The sequence below is a fragment of the Alternaria ventricosa genome (genome assembly GCF_023758065.1).
Source record: "Alternaria ventricosa strain BMP 2768 chromosome Unknown scaffold_13, whole genome shotgun sequence".
Classification (NCBI taxonomy): Eukaryota; Fungi; Ascomycota; class Dothideomycetes; order Pleosporales; family Pleosporaceae; genus Alternaria; species Alternaria ventricosa.
The window spans coordinates 754597-775477 of record NW_026055693.1 but is presented as its reverse complement, the minus strand read 5'-3'; the positions used below and the strand labels follow the sequence as shown (position 1 = coordinate 775477).

General features: G+C 54.5%; 4 protein-coding genes across 4 annotated transcripts; 1 reads left to right on the top strand and 3 right to left on the bottom strand.

The window, feature by feature from the left end:
* Positions 1 to 63: 63 nt before the first annotated feature.
* J4E93_007486 (uncharacterized protein) lies at positions 64 to 2366 on the bottom strand (the record flags this gene model as incomplete). Its single annotated transcript, XM_049345393.1, has 2 exons — positions 64 to 1901; positions 1952 to 2366. 2 exons carry the CDS (start codon positions 2364 to 2366, stop codon positions 64 to 66), a joined length of 2253 nt encoding a protein of 750 aa, XP_049197623.1.
* Positions 2367 to 7101: 4735 nt separating this feature from the next.
* J4E93_007485 (uncharacterized protein) lies at positions 7102 to 8970 on the bottom strand (the record flags this gene model as incomplete). The annotated part of the gene is made up of 1 exon (XM_049345392.1): positions 7102 to 8970. One exon carries the CDS (start codon positions 8968 to 8970, stop codon positions 7102 to 7104), a length of 1869 nt encoding a protein of 622 aa, XP_049197622.1.
* A 5316-nt stretch (positions 8971 to 14286) lies between these two features.
* J4E93_007484 (uncharacterized protein) lies at positions 14287 to 17379 on the bottom strand (the record flags this gene model as incomplete). Its single annotated transcript, XM_049345391.1, has 1 exon — positions 14287 to 17379. The coding sequence occupies one exon, from the start codon at positions 17377 to 17379 to the stop codon at positions 14287 to 14289; it is 3093 nt and encodes a 1030-aa protein (XP_049197621.1).
* Positions 17380 to 18236: 857 nt separating this feature from the next.
* J4E93_007483 (uncharacterized protein) lies at positions 18237 to 20183 on the top strand (the record flags this gene model as incomplete). The annotated part of the gene is made up of 5 exons (XM_049345390.1): positions 18237 to 18474; positions 18522 to 18852; positions 18900 to 19229; positions 19275 to 19849; positions 19915 to 20183. The coding sequence occupies 5 exons, from the start codon at positions 18237 to 18239 to the stop codon at positions 20181 to 20183; spliced, it is 1743 nt and encodes a 580-aa protein (XP_049197620.1).
* Between the last annotated feature and the right edge of the window lie 698 nt (positions 20184 to 20881).

The window sequence follows — 20881 nt, the reverse complement described above, 5'->3', positions numbered from 1 at the left end:
AAAACCCCAAAGGGCCTTCCATATGCACAAGCATCAAAGTCAACGCCGACACTGAAATGCACCTCAATCGTCTGCTGGTTCAACACGGACCAGCACCTCTTCAAGGAAACCCTCCAAGAAGCCTGCGACCTCTCCACCCATGCCCACCTCTCCTTTCTCGTCCCAGTGATCCAACTCTTCAAATTTACCCTTTATGTCATTAACTAGGCGAGTAACCTTCTCATGGCATTCTTGCCTTTGCCGTCTGCGCTCAATGAAACCCTGTGCATCATCCAGCGACCGAGCCGATTCTTGTTTGTTCCTAACGCTAAGATGATAGGCACGTCGAGACAGTGCAGCCTCAAGGGCTGGTATCACCACACCGCTGAGCGCTGTGATCTCGACGGGCGCCGCTGGAGAACCTTGCGTTTGAGCGAGGCTAGGATGATTCGACGTCGGCTTGGGTCTACCGAAGGAGCCGCGGGACATGGGCGAAGGCTTGGTGACGTGTGGTGGAGGGGGAGGGGGTGATTGGGCGGCTTGTTGCTGTCTTGGCTGTGACTGCCAATTTGACGACATCGGACTGCCAAATGGATCGTTCGATGATGACGATGAGTCAGGTCGGGATGCGGAACTTGGGCTGAAAGATGTGAATGACTGTTGTGTTGGCGGAAGTGGCTTCTGCCCTGCCAGAGATGGCAGTCCTTGCTGACCAACGAGCGGTGGTAGAGGCTTCTGAACTTGCGCCGGGGTCGATGCTTGTTGTTGCACTCGAATAGGACTTTGCAACGGCTTCGGTGCCTGGCTTTGCGGAGTGCTTTGACCAGGGCTTGCAGACTGCCCACGAAAGGGCGGTATCTCGGGTATAGTCATCTGCGGTAGAACGGAAGCGCGGCTTGGAGTTGGAACACGCTGTTGTGATGTGAGTTCCACACTCCTCATTTCTGCAGCAATTTCCCGTTGTACGAAATCATCATAAGTGTGCTGTAGTGGTGTTTGTCGCCTGGGTTGTTGCGGGGCCTGTGGCTTTGTTGGTGTGACTAGCCCTCTGTTGGGTGGAGGCTGGAAAAGGCCAGGCACGGGGGACTTTCGTGGAAGCTCTAGGGCTGGCTGGGGGAATGAAGGAGCTGATCTTTTTTCTGGTGATGCTGGCAGCGGTATACGAGCAGCGGTCCTCACAGAGCCAGGCGAGCCTTGTGTTTGCAGTGGTGCTAAGCGTTTAGTCGGCGAAGGTGGTTGTCGGAGGGTGTCGTCGTTCTCATCGCCGTAGCCACCGCTGTTCTGTGTAACAGGCTTGCGTTGTGGCGAGGGGTTCCTCGCATTGGCACCCGCGTCGTTCATCGGGGCGAGCGCCGGCCCCCGGCCACCTCCTGTTGGCCGCACAGTTCCAAAATCCCAAAGGTCCTCGTTGACAGGCTCCTTCCTCTTTATGGGTGTGGCTTCATCTTCTGACTCGGCTGCTTCTTTCGGATATCTGACCTTCCAGTCCTGATATCTTGAGATAAGCTCTTGCAGACGGGCGGGCTTACCAGCCTTTCGGATGAAGTTTGTCTGTAGAAGCTGCTTCGCACTCGGACGCTCCTTGGGATCCTTTCTTAGGCAAAGTTCGACAAACTCTTTGAACGCGGGTGAGAAGTTGCCCTGTAGTGTTGGTGGTGGATTCTTTGGAATGAGGAAGAGAACCTTCATCGGGTGGATGTCGGCATATGGAGGCTCGCCGTTTGCCAGTTCCAGCGCGGTAATACCCAGGGACCAGATATCAGCCTTGCCGTCGTAGCCAGATTGCTTAATCACCTCGGGGGCCATCCAGAAGGGCGTTCCAACAAATGTGTTCTTCTTCGTCATGGTCGCCGATAGTTGTCCAGAGACGCCAAAATCAGCAAGCTTGACTTGGCCATTCGCGCTGACCAAGATGTTCGCCGCTGTTATCACATTAGTCTTCTCCCGCATACAGCCGGCCCAGCGGGCGTACCTTTGATGTCCCTATGCAGCTTGTGGTCGTCGTGGAGATATGTCAAGCCCATCAACAGTTCCTTCAGTATGACTGCAATCTCAGCCTCTGCTATCTGGCCTGGCTTCATCAAGTCTGCGCAACTTCCGCCTGAGCAGAACTCCATGACAATCCACAGGTCGGAGCCGGCCAGAAAGGAACCGTAATACTTTGTGACGTATGGCGAGTTCATGCCGGAGAGGATCATGATCTCACCCATAATGTCGTCAACCTCGTCTTCGGCATTTTCGACGTCGATGACCTTGATAGCGACTGTGTGGCCTGTCCGCCGGTCAAGGCCCTTGTAGACCTTGCCAAAGCTACCGCCGCCGATGCATTCCTGCTTGGTGTAGAGGGTATTCGGATCGACCGACTCGTTCGCGCCTAGTTCGGCCATGTGCGCAACCTTGCACCGGGGGCGTAGAGGGCTGTGTGTTTAAACGGATTGATTGTAGAGCAAGAATGCGATTAAGACGACCGGATTGAGGATATGCGCATGCGCGGAGCCTGGGGTAAAGCGAAGGACTCGGTTCGACAGCGACGGGGGCGGTCGGTGAGCGGAGCGAGCAGACTGGTGGCCGGATCTGGTGAAGAAAGGCGTCAGTCAGTGTCAAGGCAAGAGACGCAGACCGTGGTAATCCACCACCAAACAAGGCGATGTCGTCTGCACCTACCAAAGAGCGATTGCTTCGTAAACACCCAATTGCGAGGGCAACAGCGAATGGCGGGGGCCGCAGCGGAGCGAGAACAGGTGGGCAGCTGCTCGAATCGGGAGGCAGGTGCAGTCGAGCCAGAAACCCCAGATACGGCGAGATTGGGTTGTTGTATGGGCCGCCCGAGCGAGAGTTGGCCTGTTTACTGTCCCGCTCGCGCTCTGTTGTCATAGAGGGACATGCATGCCCGGCGCGTCAACGTGCAGGGATGCGTCGCGTTCGACTAATGAGCTCCAAACCAAAAGCAAAACATCCGTATAATGACGACCATCGGCATCGCATCAAATGCACGCAGGCACTCCTCAGCTATGGTATCCTACCGTCCTTACCAATGGGTCGCGTCACACAAACTTCTCGAGGGCTTCTAATGTGGTTGCGCGGGGTCGTCTGCTGCTATGCGTCTCGTCGCCTGTCGGACAGGCTAAGATGATTGGAGTACCATCAACAGCCTCAAGTTTCGCCATCTCCCCCGTTCCAAACCTAGTCATGTTCAAAACGGAAACTCATTTGCACTGCAGGCCCAATCAACATGTTGAAGTAAATACATGTGACGTCATTGTAAATATAATCCTAGTAGATGGTATACGTTCAACTGCTCCGCGGCCACACTACGATGGAAGAAAGCGTATCCTCTCCATCTCCGCACTCACAAACTGGGTATCCATATATCTCGGCCGTTAGGAAGCCATAAATCGTATCAGCCATGGTTCCCAAGTCGTAAAGCATAACAAACGCCGCAAATAGACCCCAACGCAAATGCAAATGTTCCAACAAACCCCCTATTACCTTAGAAACGTCTGCGTATCCTCTCTGCAAGCGCTACATCCTCCTCGCTCTCTTCTTCCACGGGCGCTGGTGTTCTCCGTTCGCGTGCACGGTGTGCTTTTCTTCTCCGGTTGTTGCTGACGTTGCTGGCCGAGTCATCCGGCCCAACCTCGCTTCTCAGATCATCGATTCCTTCATCAGGGTCGCGCATGTTGGCTGGCGTATCAGACCTGACTTCAATGCCACCCATGCCAGCACCTCTACGCTGCTGCGCCACCATGGACAAACCTGCAGCGCGCTCTCGCAGACGACGGCGCACAGTCTCGGCTTGGTTGTGGAGCTGTTCAAATGCGTCCTCCATAGCCTCCATACCAAGATAGATCTCGCGCTCGATTTCGGCAAGCACGGCAATCTCGGTCTCTTCATCGATCTGCACAGGGGCTCCGCCGGGCGGACGGACAGACCCAGGGCGGGCAGATCCCGGTCGAGAGTACGGACTTGGGCTGAAGCTGCCGTACCGGTTTGGTGGTACTGGTGATGCAAATCGCTGCGGTCCATCGCCGGGTCGGACCTGTCCTGCTCTTGAGCCTGATCGGGGAGGTGTTGTGTTCATGTCAGGTAGGTCATCGACGCCTGACCAAAGGAAGCCATCGAAGCGTCCAGAGACGAGAATCTCCCATTCGTGCTTGGTCACAGCTGCCAAGGTAGCAAGCATGTTGTGCATGTCTGGATGGCGGATGAGATACATGACTACTAGCTGGTCGCGCGGTGGAGTGTAGAGTCGATATAGACGCTGTAGCGCCAAACCAGCTTTTGCCAAGTACGGCGGCGTCCCACTGTCCGGCTTTTGAGTGCGAGGATTTGGGAGTTTGTCCAACCCCCATAAGAGTGCATAGAAGAGTGGTCGTTGTGGCTGTTCCAATCGGGTGAGCATGATAAAAGTCAACGTTTCATCGTCAGCGTCCTCGGGGACACCGTCTTGTTGGTCTGATAGCCAAGACTGCACGGCAACTTTGGTCTTCTTCGACTGCTTTTCGTAGTGTTCGCGGTATTGCTCAGGTACATCAACGTCAATGCGCTGACATGGTGCTTCAAGATCAGACGATATGCCCAGTCCAGGCTCGGCACCTTGCTCATAAGGTGGCCAAGTCGGCAATTCGCAACGTCCAGACACTAGCTCTAAGATTTCTCCCCAGTTGACACCTGCAGAATCTTCCACAACCGACTGCTCGAAGCACATCATGCACTGACAATGCTCCGAGGATATGTTGCGAGCAAAAACGTTCTCGAGACGATCGAGAAGACGCCGCGCAACCGAACGATAACCGGTGGCTACCGCCAAAGATCCGCTTGTGTCCATGACGGTGTTGTAGCTGTTGAGTACATTCTGCAGGGGCTTGAAGAAAGATCGGACATCGTGCGCTTGTGCTCCAGATAGCCTTGGTGTAGTGTACTGAGAATAGGCAGAGGCTGGAACTCCATCAATAGCCGCTAGTAGACTTCGCGGGATAGCTTTGGCCAGACCGCCATTCTGGAGCAGGTAGTCGACGCGAGGAGCTTCCATCATGGCTGGAGGAGGAGGCGGGGGTGGTGGGGTCATTGGGGACTGGGCATAGCTGGGATCTACGGATTGTGTGCGCGACATGGGGTCCGTCATAACTTCGATCATGGGCGGCCCATCCTTGACAGAAGATACAACAGAGGGAAGAACGGAGTGCTGGGTAGGTGTACGTGGTGATGAATCGACCACAGAAGAAGGCGAGACATCGGAACGCGGGGGTGATTGGCTGCGGCGGTAAGAGTTGCGATCTTGTACGACTGAAGTGGCGTCTGAGTCGAGTGTATATTCCGAGGGCGCTCTCGTCTTCATCTTGACAGGTGTTGACGTCCTGCTCGGTGTCGACGTTCTGCCCGGGGTCGATGTCCTGCCTGGGGGCCGAGCGCTGGATGGACTCACGGTCCTCGTTCTCGTCTCCAATTGTGGAGACTTGGCACGGATGGTGCTAGGCTGCGATCCAGTGGTGGAAGTGAGGTCTGTGCCGTCGAATGCATCCTCGTCTCTGACACTTGAGCGCGACGCGATCCGCGGGCCTGCCGTCGAAGTCATGCGCGTGCCGCTGTCTACGCTTTGGCGACCCTCCTCCATCTCTCGCGCGATCATGTCAGGGTCCTTCCTTCGCATGCTGTTGACACTGGCCGTCTTCCTAAGATCTGCGCCTGTGGTCTCAGTGAGCGGGGGACTCGGTGGTGCCCGTGGTGGAGGCGGGGGTGGTGCTCGGTTTGGTGGATGCGGTGCGACTGGCCGCTCGCCGTCCCTGCCTGGCGAGGCCTCGCCATCTGTGGCCTCTGGCGTCGAGGTCGACTTCCTCTTCTCTACACCGTCGCGGGAATAGATGCTCTCTTTGGCGTATGTTTTGGAATGCGACGGGTAGGGTAAGCTGATGCGCGATGTGTTGTCGGAGCCCAACGAGCCGCGGCGTCCCATCTCGGGCACGACGGCCATCTTGTGCGACTTGGACGTTTGCGACGACGACAAGGTCGAGGTGGACGTCGAGTTGCGCACACGTTCCGTCGACGGGCGCCTGGGCAGCGGCGGGTTCTCAGCGTCGTCTTCCTTGGAGGCCGACGAGCGGGTTTTGCGGGAGCGGGTGCTCTTATGGCGCTCGCGGTCCCTATCCTTGTCCTTGGAGCGGTGGGTGCTGCGCTCGCGGTCCGGGTCCTTTTTGCTGCGGCGGCGGTGCGAGTTGGACGACGTCTCCATGGTGAAGAGGCGGCGTGGAGCTCGTTGGTGTGACTGTGGGCCGGGACGCTGGACGGGCTTCTGCGGGTGCGATCACCAGCGCGGCTATGGGCAGCTTCAATTGGGCGTCGGGTGCGGGCACTTTGCGCGGGTGCGCCTATCAGGACAGCAGCTCGCCATCCATCTACACAAATCAGGGCAGGGTGCGGTGAGGGGTTTGCGGTCTTGGGTGCGTTGTAGGGGGAGTTTTGGGTTGTAGTACTCTGACGTGTAGCAGCCAAGTGGGCCGGGCTCGGGACTGGGCGCAGTGTTGACTGCGGGCTATCCTTAGCACCTGTCTAGCCCGAAGGGTCTTCCTTACCCACCTGGGCACCCTCACCCATGGATCACCACTGCTGCAACACCATGGCAACGACTGCGCGTGGGAACTGGTTCATGCACGGCATCGCTTTAGCATGCGATGCAGCAACAACAGCAACCGCCTTGTTCTTCGCCTTTGTCCATTGTGCTACCTGCACTGCCAGGAAGATGCTGGGCGCGTGGCTTCACACGCTTTGCTGGCGTGGCAGGTCACGTCACATCTCCAAGATCGGCAAGTCATGACCGTCACGGGGAACCTTCTAGCAAAGAAACATTGACATGATGGTAACTAGTCTAATATACAGGTGTGAAGGGTAGTAACCGCAGAACAAGGTAGGGAAATGCCAAACATCGCGAGTAATCTTAGCATGGGGTATCATTGTAACATGCTCGTCGTGATCCTTGACGTATGTTGATCCATGTAGAAGCCCGAAATCTCTCTGTTGCTCAATCTTGGGTTTTGTACTCCGTAGAACGCCTCCGTTATCCAAGCACAAAAAGCAGTGCAAGCCTCACCACAGCGACAACATGCAGCAGCAACGTCACCATTCACGCTATTGAGCCTGTTGGTGGGCTTGCGTGTTGTTGACATGCTGCTGAGCCAACTGGGCCCGGAGCGTGGTGATCTCGTTCTGCAGCGTGGCGATCTTGTCGTTGTGTTCCTTTTCCATTCTCGCCATGCGAGACTCTATATCGCGAACGTACTGCCACACATCGACCTGGCTGCCCATGACTTCGCGCATGCTACCGCCACTTCCACCGTGGCTTGACATGCTGCCCGGCTGCGAGCTGCTACCAGGAGCGGCCATGGTCTGATGTTGCAGCATGCTAGGGCCATTGCTTTTGCCGCCTTGAGAGCCCTGCTTAGGGGGCATAGGACTGAGCCCTGGGAGAGATGGCAGGTGAGGCCCGCTGCTTGTGCTGGGCGGAGCTAAACCAACAGGAGGTGTCCCCCGCCCGCGAGTGTAATTTGACTGCTGATGCAAGTGATGCGACAGGCTGGGAGATCGCGAGCCCGGGAGACCATTTTCTGGCGCCCCCAGGCGATGCTGTTCCTGCTGCCCTGGCGACAACGGCCTGGGACTCTCCGTCATGCCACCTTGGGCGAAGACATTGGACTGCGTATTTGCGTTCTGGATCGACGAGATGCTAGTGGGAGCTGCTTTGGGCGAGACGTTAGTCGGCTGCGCAGAAGACCCTGGGTAATAAGGGCGCAAGTTGTTCTGGCTGCTCGAGCTTCGATTCGCAGCAATAGGCGGATATGTGCTGGAATGATGAGAATACGAACCTTGGGTAGAGTTCCCAGTGTTTTGTCGCTTGCGTGCCGGCTCACTGACTCGCCGACTACCGTCTTCGTCTTCGTCACCCTCACCATCAGGCTCGCCAGTGTAGATGACACCGTCCATGCCCTCGTCGCCTTTGTCTCCGAGATCGTCATCCATGCCGAAGCTAGAGCGGCGGCCCGCACAGCCACCCTGACCCTTATTGTGTCGCGCAAGCGCATCGCCACGTGCGAACCTGCGGCCACATTTGTAGCACGTGTGCGGACGCTCGCCGGTGTGTAGTTTCGTATGACGTTTCAGATCATGCAAACGACGGAAACGCGCCTGGCACGTGGGACATTCATAAGGCTTTTCTTGACTGTGCGTTAGTAGATGGCTCTTGAGGTTATGGTGGCGAGTGAAATCGGTTGAGCAGTATGGGCACTTGTGACGCTTGGTGGAGGGCGATTTGGGCGTATTCTGGCCGTATCCAGGCAGGCTCATTTGGCGGGCCGGGGCACGTGGATCCGGCTCCGGGGGCAAAGGCCCAGGAAACGTAAAGGCGCGGTTGCCTGGGTTGTCTCCGGGATTCGGTGCGATGAGCTGGTGGTGATGTTGGTGGTGGTGCTGCTGTGGTTGCTGCTGGTGCGCGCCTTCCCGGCCTGGATTGCCGGTGGCAGCACCTTCCGCAGCAGAAGCACCCGGCGCGTTCGGCGCGTCACCATCGCCAAAACTCGAGAGGCTGACGGGGCTCGTTTGCATGCTATCGCCCGTGACGTTGATCTGGTCGGGAATGATGAGCGGCTTCGTCGTCTTGTCAGCCTTGTTGCTTATCGGCGCCGACTGTTGCGGAGCGTCTGAAGGGTGGCTCATGGACTGGACAGTGCCGTTCAGACTTTGCAGCGCGGCGACAGCGGGATTAGGGCTCGTCTGCCTCGCGGACTGTTCGCGGAAGCGGCGCTCATCAGCGATGGCGGCGGCTCCAGTGAGCGGCTGAGGCGAGAGTCGAGGCGACAAGCCGCCGGGAGACTTTGTGAGATGGGTGCCAAAGGTCGCTCCGCCGTTGGCATTGCGCGCGGTAGAACCTGGGGTATTAGGCCCATTGTGGGTGGTGAATGGGCCGGTTGGCGTCGGCGTGATTGCTCGCGTCGAGGCAGCCATGGTGTGGAGCGGCGAGACGGTTCAATGAGCGTATCTTTGAGATGGGTCAGCATGGCTTCTTTCTTTCCAATGACAGCATGCGCGTCACCCGTCTCGACTATGCAGACGGAGTGGGTGCGCATGCATGGGTCGGCTAACCTTTGGGTCGATGCAGCCTCTGGTGAGGGCGCAGATGGCCGTCGTCTACCAACACTCCAGATAGACTTGGGCCGTGGAAAGCGCCAGCTTCGCAATTGACGGACGTTAGATTGCTCGCATGTGCCCTCGGTCGCAAATTGCGGCTCGGGCCAACCAAGGCGATCTGCTGGCTATTTTCCGAGCAGACGAGAACCACGGGACGCGCAAGCACGGCGGCGGCGCGAGGCAGGCGGGTGAAGAGGCGCTGCGCGAGGAAGGCGATAAATGAGGCGTGGCCGTGGAGGAGGGGTCTTCAGTCGGCACGATGTGCGACGTGCAGGCGGACGTGGGAGCAGAATCGCGATCCTGGACGTGGTGCAACTAAGCGGTCGCAGGGTCGTAGGGTGCAGGTCGTCTGGTAGTCAAGGTGCCGATGACGAGGGCCCGTTGGGGACTCTTGTGGCTGATGATGGTTCCAGTCCGGGCTAAGTAAGCAGGCGGGCGTGCGGGCGTGCGTGCGCTCAAAGACGGCGACGCTGGCAGACAGTCACGGGATCAGTCTCGAGCGGCTGCCGTGCAATGGAGCGCGCGATGGGTGCAGACACTTGGAGGAGACGAGAAGACAGTCCGGCGATGGGACTTGGGACTTCGGCAGCAGACAAGAGGTAGCCTCAGTGCAGCGCGGCGGCTTCAACGGAACAACGCAAGCCTTTTGGGGCTGTGTATCGCCGCGGCCAACCACGCTGCGCTGCAACGACCCACCGCCAAACATCCAAGACGTGCCTCTCCAAACAACTGCGTCGCAACACGAGACACGTCGACGCCACACGCCCCGCGAGACGAGGCTCGCCCTCCCTCCCAGGAAGATTCTGCCATGGCGACTCCGCGACGGCGCGCGCACCTGAGCTGAGCCTGCCAATGCTCCCAGCCTGCGTCGGGCTAGACGCGACGAGCAGCATTGAGCCGGTGTGGTGGCGCAGCCCATCCTGCTCGCGCCTGCCTCTACCGCCGCTCGCTGCTTCCCCAAGCCTACCCGTTCTTGCCCACACACCAAACCAGCCGAGTGTTGCTCCAACGAGACACCTCGCCGCCAGCGCCCGCCGATCCATGCCCTACAGGCTGAAGTCGTCTGCCAGCCTAGACTGCTCAAGTCCTACTAACGGCGCCCCTCTGTTCAGCCACCGTGACATGCGTCATTTCTCACCAGACCTTGTTTGCCATGTGCGCCGCGCCTTATTTGCTCGGTACGACCACCATGGGTCCACGCATCGAAGACCGCCTATAGATCGTCAGGTACGTCCGGCTTGGGTACCCGCCCGCAGCGCAAAACAGGTTATCGCATCCAACGTCATTACCAGTCCTTGATGCCATTTGGCCTCGATGCAGACAAGCCGGGATAGCCCACACCTGTCAAAAAGCAACACTTGTCACTACGCCACACCCGCCACACGATCATCTCGCCACACTTTACATTGTGAGCAGCACCCGTCGACGAGATTCGCCGGATCGCCCTCACTATCTACCTTCCTCTTTTGTATGATCGACTTTGATTCCCGCCACCTGTACAGCACATGGAAAAGCTAGGATATTGCCATCGCTGGTCCGTCATTGGGCCAGACCACTCACTCTACAGCATTACATGCTGATCGCGAACGTCAATCTCAGAATGAGAACTAGATGTTATGTTAGGCATATACTGCTGCCTCACAACACATGCAACGTCTAGATTTCCACCAAGGACGGCCACTGCCTGCATATGGTCTACGAAGAATGCCATTGTAGGTAATTTGGACTACTGCTGAAACATACGACCTCGTAGGCCGACTGCTAAAGAGCACGAGGAAGCTGTATCGACCAAGCAGAAAGAGTTTGACTGACGGCTCTAGCAGCTGTCAGGTTCAACAACAAGGGATTCCCATGAAGACGATGTCGAGTGGTCGAATGATCCGTCGTATCCAGTATGCAGGGCACCTGCCAGTGGTACTGCCGAGAACCAGAGCTCCTCTCGAGTCTTTACCAAGAGTGAGAGCCACCTTCTTCGCCAACAGCAAGGTGTATTTGATGAACTGTGTAGGTTGGAGATGTTAAAGCCGTCAGCAGTCAGGTAACGGTGGATCATCTGACCTTTGGCTCAACACTGTATGTGATACGTTCCCCGAAACTGGCTTGGCTTGAGTCCTGACTTCGATCTGATTATTACACTGATCCATTGGCGGCTAAGCCATAGAATTGGGAAAGGGCTTAGCGCAAATACCGGAAGGTTGTGTAGCCGAGAGTGAACTAACTCATCTTGACCTCAGACGGGCCGTACCAAAGGGATCGATCTTGGTGTTGCACCACGCTTTACCAATCGTGGCCCAGGAGCGGATCCTCACTAAGGACGATCACCCTTGGTATTCTCGTTCCAGCTTACGTGAACATATTCGAGCTGTGGGGGAAGGCTGCTCAGCCTCGCTCCTCAGACGTCTCACGTAGGTGAAGGATGGAGCTGGCAGCGATGCATTCGCAATCCCTCCCATCGATCAGATAGTTGCTCGTTCAAGTTAATCTTCAAGTTTGAAACGCAAACGTTCCAAACCACAATCAAATCATTGATCGTGGTACGATACCAGACACGTCCCGAGCATCCGCAGCACGCTGCCGCTGGACATATCCCGTTTATAACGCTCCGCATTGGCAAAGAACTCGTCAAAGGCCCTGTCGTCATAATGGAGCCGAACAAAGTTCCGCTCTTGTCAAGTTGCGGCGACGACTACAGGGCGGTGGAATCGGTCCGCGATCCTTCGACCTGTGTTCGCTAAAGACTACAGTCCTGCGAACCAGTCCTACTAAAATTGTATAGTCTAACGCAGCAGACTTTCTTCTTGTCCGCTCACGTCACTCGTGAGCACATTTGATGCTTTCTCAAACGAGGCAACATAGGTTGGCAAGTCGCAGAATCACCGAATATCCTTACTGCTAGGCAGATACGTCTAGGACCCAGGAGATACCCCACACTCTGACATCGAGTTCTGCATGCGTTGGAACAATCTGCTCAGGATAGTGGAGGATGCCGATGCGGCAGAGCCGGGCATGAGGTCGGCATGAGGAAGGTCGCAAGCTGCACCAAATAAACGCGCAACCGATACTATATTTGAACTTCGCTTCCTCGTCAAGGAACGTTCAAGAGTAACAAGCTATGGTGTATGAGATTGCAGAGCGGTCAATACATCCTTGAGCCACCCGTGGCTGGCAGGATCTGACGAATGAGGTGCAGGTACGCGATTTGAGCTTACCCAAAAAGGTCTAGAGAGCTTTGCGCCGACCGTATCTCTGGTTCACAGCACCCAGGAACTACTGCTGCTTGCCCCATCTCTAATGCCGCTTCCCAGCTTTCGAGATCGCTGGCCGACAGGATGGGATCTTCGCTTTTGTTGCAACTCTGTCGTTGTTCTTACGATGCCCCACTCTAACATGACTCATTGACACATGCCTTCTGTCCCAAGGTTGATTTCAAGGCACATCTCGTATATCAAGCTGGCCCATACAGTACGGTCAACAACGCTCTTATCTCATTGGCCGTCCCCGCGAAAAGGATTACCGGTGAGCCTCTGGATCAAGAGCTGGAGGGTAGTGTCAAGAAGGTAGCCTACTAGTACATGCGCTATTGGTGCAAGCCCATCCGACAGAGCGTTGTTGATACCTCAGCCCAACGACAAGGCTACAACGGCTCGGTCATCCCGCGCCCGCTGCGAGGTATACAGGTCCTGGATATAATGGATCCTAACCTCACCTGGAAATTGCGTAATACCATGTACGGGTAGACGAATGGCAGTCATTAATAGCATTTGCTACAGCGTGCTGACGAGTAAGCCTAAAAGTAATTGAAGTTTCTTGCTCCTGTAAGTTTCTATCTAGAAATTCTTGCACACTCATTGAATATTCAAAGCTCCAAAGAACTGGCGGGCTGAGAAAATACCAGACCACAAGCGTCAAAACGGGTTAGCTTTGCGCAGCTACTCACCGAACACCATGAGCGACCCTCTTCGGTGCTTTTCGAAACCTCAGCCGTGCCCTTTTGCACACGAATTCTTCATATCAGCGTCATCATCTTAATGAAAGACTCCACTGCTTCGAGGCCACCAAGTTCCCATCGGCTTGGCTTCAGCATGCTGGTGCCGTGGATCGTTAACGGGCTCCTTCGTCGAGCATTACGCCTTGCGGCTGAGAGATGGATCCTTCAAGATCACGTAACAGTAGAAACATTTGCTATGGGTCCGCATATCAGATTAATACCTTATTACATCAGTACACTTCTACATCCATACGCTACTTCCCAACAGCAAGCACGTCTCCAGTCGGCCCACTACCCTCCATAAGACATATGTCTTGACCACATGTAAAAGCTGCGAGTTACGACCAACCCAAAGCAAAGGTCCCATCAACACTGTCTCTACAGCTCCAGGATCATCTTGAGAAGGCATCGCCTTAACAAAGATCACCTCACCAGACTCCCCGATCCTACCGCGACTCCATCACTGGAAGCATGTCCCAAGCCCAACAAACCAGCTCCAACCAGCCCGCCTCAAAAAGCGAATCCGTCGCACCTAGCGACAATTCTCCAGAAGCCGGACCCAATTCCTGGTCCGACATCAAAGACCCCAACGAAAGACGCAAGATACAAAACAAACTCGCCCAAAGAAGATTCCGTTCGTAGCACCAAGTGCAATGCTATCCGATCTACACTAACATGAACCAGGCGACAAAGTAAAAGAGCAGAAAGAGGAGACGGACCGAGACGTTGAGAATCAGCGACAAGCTGGAAGCGCCTATGCATCGCCTGAACCAGAGAATATTGATGCAAGAAAGGTGTTATCGGGTCTGCCGTGGGGTGGCATCTCTATGAGACATATTGTTGAGACGGGGAAGAGTAAAGAACAGAGTTCACAGCACATTTCCCGTGAGAGTTCGACGCATGATGGCGCGTCTTGTACTGGCTGAGGGAACCCTTGACTGATGCGTGGAGTGACATAGAGTATGCATATGTGGTGCTGGTAACTGCTAATGCATATTCATTAAAATCTTGTGCTATGCTGTGTTATGTTCGTACTGCTCGTGAAAAGGCTTCTCTAATATCATACATTTTCATGTCCTGCATGGTACGTCCCTCCATTAAACGTTGGCCGCTTCCGTAAGATTACATCGTGAATTCCATGAGTATCAAGCAATTGCATCAACCCTTTCTCTATCCTGCGCCATCTGCTTGGCGGCGCGCTGAAGCTCTTTCCGAAGTTTTCCCTTTGTGCTCTCCATACCCTGGAAGACGTCCTCGTAGTCAGTATCGTGTCGCTTAATCAGAGTGCTCAGTACATGCTCGCCATCCTGCGCGTACATCTCAGCGATGTCGTCTAAACTAGCCTCGTTGTCGACAATGTGTCGCATAACACGCTTGGAAGTTCGTATCATCAGTTCATGAAGATCGCGCTGGTGTGGCTGCAGACTCGCTTCCCACTCCATCTCTTCTGCTTGCGAAGTTGGGAGAGGTGGGTCCGTTAATGGCTCGCGTACGGCAGAGGTTGAGCTATGGCTACTAGAAGAGCCTAGGTGTGGCGGGGAGGATTGGAGGTGTATTGGCGACGCGTCGAAGAAGTCATTGTCAGCTTCCTGATTGTCTTCACCGCCACCGATGAGAGTATCGTCCTCGTGATATGCCTGCTCGGTATGTCCTTCATCGTTCAATTGCTGGATCCCTTCGTTGAGTTGTTGCGGTTGGTCCGTGGTCTTCTGAGTCTCTTCGAGTAAGTTCCTTGTACTTCCAGTGGCTTCTTGACCGACCTGAACAATTGGCTGAATAGTGTCGGTGAACTGCTGGTTGAGAAGCAAGGCGGGTACAGTCGTTTCGGTTCCTGTCGCCTCTTCGGGTATCCTTGGCGTCGTTGTCTTCTCTTTGGATAGCGCTGTGGGCTTTGATTGTGTGCCAGCATGCTCGATGTTTTTCTTTGTATGGTCTTCTTGTTGCACTCCTCCTTGGTCTCTCGACTCTTGTGTCGGATGATGTCCAGTGTCCGTATAAGGGCTCGCAACCTTGGGATTTGGGTGCGCCTTGTTGCTATCTCCTTCCGTAAGAGCCGCCTCTTTCCTTCCCGAAAGCGTCTTTTGTAGGAATGGTCGACTTGCTGCAACTGAAGGTAAGGCTTCAGTGGCGCTAGAACCGGCGACTAGCAAAGGCCGTTGGTTCGAAACGTCAATCTCAGGGGCTGTGTCCTCATTCAATGAATGTTCTCCAGTCAGTCGGCGTATGAACGATGTGGCCTTCTTGCCAGCGGATCGTCGGCCGAAGGGGTCGCTTTTCGCGGTCTGCCAATCTCCGGTCTTCTTCTCTGAAGCTATGTCATCACAATCAGCGTGACCAGAAATCGCGGTTGATTCTGCATTTGGCGACGCGGGGGTAGGTTTGCTGTTGCTGGAGAGCATTGCGGCTTCGGTAACAATCGTATGATGCCACTCATCATCTTCTTCGGCCTCTTCAGTCACAGGCGGTGACGATGCCATGTAGTGCAAAGTATCATCTCCAGAACATCTCCTTGCTTCCACAGGGGTTTGTGGCCGCACCGGTACTCCTACAGGCTTTCTGATCGGCTTGGTAGGAGTTGACGGTGTTTGAGCGACTCTTGCCGGTAATGTTGGCTTCTTGAATGGGCTCTCGGAGATCTTGGCAGGTCTTCGGAGACCCAGAAGTCCTCCGATCAAGGTGTGTCGTGACGAAGGGACGGATGATGGGGGTTTCGATGGTTTCGCGAGCGGAAGAGTTTTCGCCTGTTGTTTTGCACCAGTCGCAGTCGAGTTCCTGCCTTTGTTCGGCTCTTTACGGGATCTCTTTCTCGGGTTTTCATCGGCCATGGGATCTTGTGTTGCTTTGCGTTTGGGGTTTGTCCTCTTTTTTGGCCTCGTCTGACTTGGTATAAAATCTTCATCGTCGTCTGCTTCATTCCTATCATGCAACGTACGTGCCTTAGTCTTAGTCTTGGCTGGTTCCTTGTCCGAGGCAGCCTTTGAGCTTCGTGATTTCCTTTGGGGAGATGAAGCAACACCCGATGTGTCCGAAGAAGTAGTGTGGGCATCCCTTTTGCTTTCTATAAGCATATCAAAAGCTTCGTCTTCCGAGTTGAGCTTTTTGAAAATGTTCTGTTTGGTAGCCTGAGACACACGGGGTAGCTTTCCCTTGCCGTACGTGCGTTTCGATGTCGACGATGGATGCTGTGACTGGAGTTGCAGAGCTGTCGCATCGCTACTGTCTGCCGTACGTTTCTTGGAAGTGACGCGCTCTGTCCGAAGCGTCTGGGAGCCACTTCGAAGCGATCTTCTTGCGTTTGACTGTCGGAGCGAAGGCGAGCTCGCATCGATAGGCAAGTTTCGAGACACTCTCGAACGAGGTTCACGTTCCTTCTGATGGGCTTTGATGCAATTCTCCCACTCTACTGCATCGCCGGAATGCTTGAACATTAGCGATAAATCAGTCGCAATGCGTTGCGTGGAGTTAAGACGGTAGCTCCAGGGTTCAGATGTGAGTGTCATGACGAGATCCCATGGTTCGTGCTCTGTACGCTGAGCCTGTGAGTTGTGTAGTTTCGACGGTTCTGATCGCGTGTTCAGTATGTTCTCGACTGGTATGTCTACAAACTGGCAGTCTTTCAGGTGCTCATCGGGCGCGATGATGGTCAGCACTCCAGCCTCAATGAGCGCGATAGGAAACGTGGCGCTTGACTCCCGCCATTTGAAACCATCTGTGGCGAATAGTGAGACTAGATACATGACAGAGGGCTCACTGGTTGGTCTCGCGAGTGCCAGGTCGCTCAGAATGTCGAGAAAGCCCTGGAACTTCTGCATCCATTCCGCATCGGCCTCGAGCGGAAAATTCGGCGCGCTGTGTCTGACCTTTTCCGCGGACCAGAACCTGCTATACTCGATTCCTTGTTCCAGTCCCTGCCGCATGATAATACCAGCAATAATTTTGATCTGCTCCTGTTCAGTTCCGCTTAGGATGATGGCTCCCAGATTGCGTAGACGCTTAGTCGATGCCCCGATGTGTGTGGCCACCGCCGGCATTTCCAGCATGCCTGCGAGCGCGATGCCGATCCATCGCCGCCGGATTATAGAAAGACCAGGATCGCAGAAACTACTCAGATAGTCCTGCGCGACTGAAGAAAGACTCGAGCTGCTGAAGTCGCGTGCAGAGACGAGTTTGTAGAGACGTAAATTGGACGCGTCGTTGTCGGGCAGCTTGAGAGCAGCCTCAAACGAGATTGAAGCCATTGCGATAAAGGAAAGTAGAAGAGAATGAAAGTAGCATCTTTTGCCCTACACGAGTAGGATAGCGGACTGTTGTTGGAGATGCGGACGCGGGCAATGCACCTGAGGAAGTGAGAGCGCGGTACTACTAGGATGGAAGTCGCGTCCCGTCGGCGTTTGACGTCACAGCTGCAGGCGCGCGCGAGTTTCGCGTGGCGGGCTTGAAACCACGAACACCAACCAACAGTCATTACCTGCACTTTGCGTTCAAAAGAAAGCGCTTCGACTAAAGAAAATCGCTGAGGTCGATTTAAGGGGGTATAAGGAAATAGGGGGTTCCCAGCTCTCGCGTCCGCTCGTCACGGCTTCCAGTGGCTATGAGCCGCATCGATGCCTGCATGCATGTGTTTGTACATTCCCAAGATTACTATACTCACCCAGAACCAGTTCCCATGCTTTTCGGTTGAACATACAGTTGCGAGATGGAAAGCGATGCAGAGATCATTGAAGGTGCCGTAGTGAAAAGAGAAAACTCGGAAGAGCGGCTTCTCCTCCACGCGTTACCCAAGCGAACGCGCTTTGGACGCGCAAGGACCGCAGCATAGGGACACGGCGTCCTACTTGTCAAAGGCATGCGGACCTTCTGCAGTTTGGCGCATCGCAATGCAGCAGCTCTCGAGCCTGCAGTACTTACCCCGCTGCGGCCTAGAAGCATGCGTTCCATTGGGACGGATGCAGCCTTCTACAGCTGTCCTCAATCCGTGCGAGCCCTGTATCTGCTGCAGGGGCTTCATCCTTCGCACATGTGATTACGCCCCGAACGTGGCTGGTGATTTACAGTAAGACGGAGGACGGACAAGTGTCTCAACCTCGACAACATCATGGTTGGTAACGACAGTAGCCGGGTTACGGACGATATGGCACCCTCCGCTGTGCCAATCGTACCGAATATCAGCTCACATCGATTACACGTCATTATTGCTGGACTGTGGCTTTGTCTCTTCTTATCTGCCTTAGACACTACCATCGTCACGACCGCGCTTATCAAAATTTCGAGCGATTTCGGTGCTCTTGAGCAGGCAGCATGGCTGATAACCGCGTTTCTACTTACATATAACTGTAAGACTCATTCTCTTGGGAGTCTAGTCACTAGACTAATGGTGCAGCGTTCTTGATGATCACAGCAAAGCTGAGCGACATTTGGGGCCTCAAGAGTCTCCTCTTACTTTGCGCGTCGATCTTCCTGGTATTTTCCATGGCTTGTGGTGGAGCGCAGACAATGGCTCAACTAATCGTCTTCCGCGCTTTCCAAGGCATTGGAGGATCTGGCCTTTACAGCTTGACATTCGTCGCGATCATGAAGATGATTGTACCTGAGAAGATTGGCTTCTACTCTGGGATCGTAAGCTCAGTATTCGCTTTGGCAAACCTACTAGGGCCTCTACTCGGTGGAATCATCGCTGATCGAACAACTTGGAGATGGATATTCTTCATGAAGTATGCAAGGTGCCGGCTATTGAGCTGTAGGAGCTGACTAGCATTAGTGGCCCCATCATCGGTGTCGCAATGGCAATGTTGTTCTTCTCGATGCCTGCATTCGACGACGGTAGGACGAATCTGCAACGCATACGCCATCTGGACATCTATGGTGGCATCTTGTCTGTCTGCTGGCCTATACCTCTCATCTACGCCCTTCAGGAAGCCGGTGTGTCGCATGCCTGGGGCAGTGGTGTTATCATCGGACCACTGGTAGCTGGAATCGCTCTCCTGGTACTCTTTGGGTTGTATGAGTCTTGGATATCGTCCAGAACGCAGAAAGCCCCCATCTTCCCTGTGCAATTTCTTCGAAATGCACCCATGGCGTTGACTCTGTCGTAAGTCTGGAATACTCTGTTCGAGCTCCGCTGATAACAGAACAGAAGCCAGTTCCTCTTAGGATTCGCCTTCTACGTTGTCTTCGTTCAGCTGCCACAACGTTTTCAGGGAGTGAATTTTACAAGCGCAGAGCGTGCCGGCATCCTTCTACTTCCTGCTACCGTTGTGACTCCGATCGGTGCTATGGCGTCAGGACTAGCAGTAAAGAAGGCACCAGTTGAGATTGTTTTAATTTGCTCGACAGCGATCGTTTGTGTCGGTATTGGACTTCTTAGTAGTTTGCCGACGTATTCCCACCTATGGCCTGGACTGTACGGTTACGAAATCGTTACTGGCCTTGCTTTGGGTCTCGCAAGTCCGCCATATTTCGTGCTCGTCGCTACCTCAATTCCAGAAAAGGACATCGCTGTCGGTACCGGAGTACTCAACATGGTGCGGACGCTTGGGGGATGTGTCGCCGTCGCCATCTGCTCTGCGATCCATCGCGAGCACTTGATCACAGGGTTGTCCGATTTTTTGAGTCGCGGGGAAATCAGGGAGATGCAAAGTTCGACGTCGTTAATTGCGGAGTTACCGGACGTTGTGAGGGATCGTGTTGGTGTTGTCTTTGGTGACAGCTGTAAGTTAATTCCATACAGACAAAGCTATACGAGATGTACATGCTGATTAGCACCACCGCATCAGACAATAGGCAGTTCCAAGTCATGCTGGCCTTCACAGGACTAAATGTTCTCGTCGCGGTCATTTTAGCCATCGTCAGAAAGCGATCTGGGCTATTCGGCCTCATACCTGAAAGGAAAGAAGGGAATGAGTATGTGGAGGCTAAAGTCGACCAGAGCGGGCCTGCATCGAGTGGAGCGCTGGCTCAAGATACTTATGAGAAACAGGCTCCTGAAATCGCGGCTATACACAGACCGGATGATAACGCGGGCACGTGCCTTGGACAACGATGATGAACAATTTACGGTATATCCACATTGTTGGTCACGAGACGGTGTGTGGATACTATCATGGTGGCTCCATGCTGAAGCATTTAGCGATTTCGGTACTACCGTAGTAGGGAAGTCCGGCAGGAAGCACCAAATGGACAGGTATTGAGCCTTAATTCAGCGCATCATCCGCGCCTTTCCTTCCTGGGATCTAATGACACTCTCCCGTCAGAAGGATGAAGAAGCTGTACATTTTTCGACTTACAGGGTCGAGAAGTGCTTAATTCCGCACGATTATATCCGTATTGCTAGCAGATAAGCACTTGATGATGTCTAAGCAAGCAACGTCACAAGCGCATGCTTATGTGGAAGCTTAGCCGTCCCCCGCATCTTGACCCCCGCACACGTTGCAACGCCCTTCACGCTTGAGTGCTCGGCATGCGACGCCTCAATGCTCGGCATCGATATTGCTGCGCCGTTGAGATCTGAAACGAACGTGCACATCGTTTGCTTCAAAGGATGAGGCGGCATCAAATACGTTCTGTCGACGCTGTATCGTATCTTCTAGACAGCCATTAGCGGGGGGGGTGAATAGTGGGCCACATGCGACACGAGCCTCTTCGTCACAACCACAGCACATCACTGCTTTGAAAATGATCAAATACAAGAACACAAGTACATGCTGACAATATAGAAACAAAGCTTCGGCAGCATCATACAAA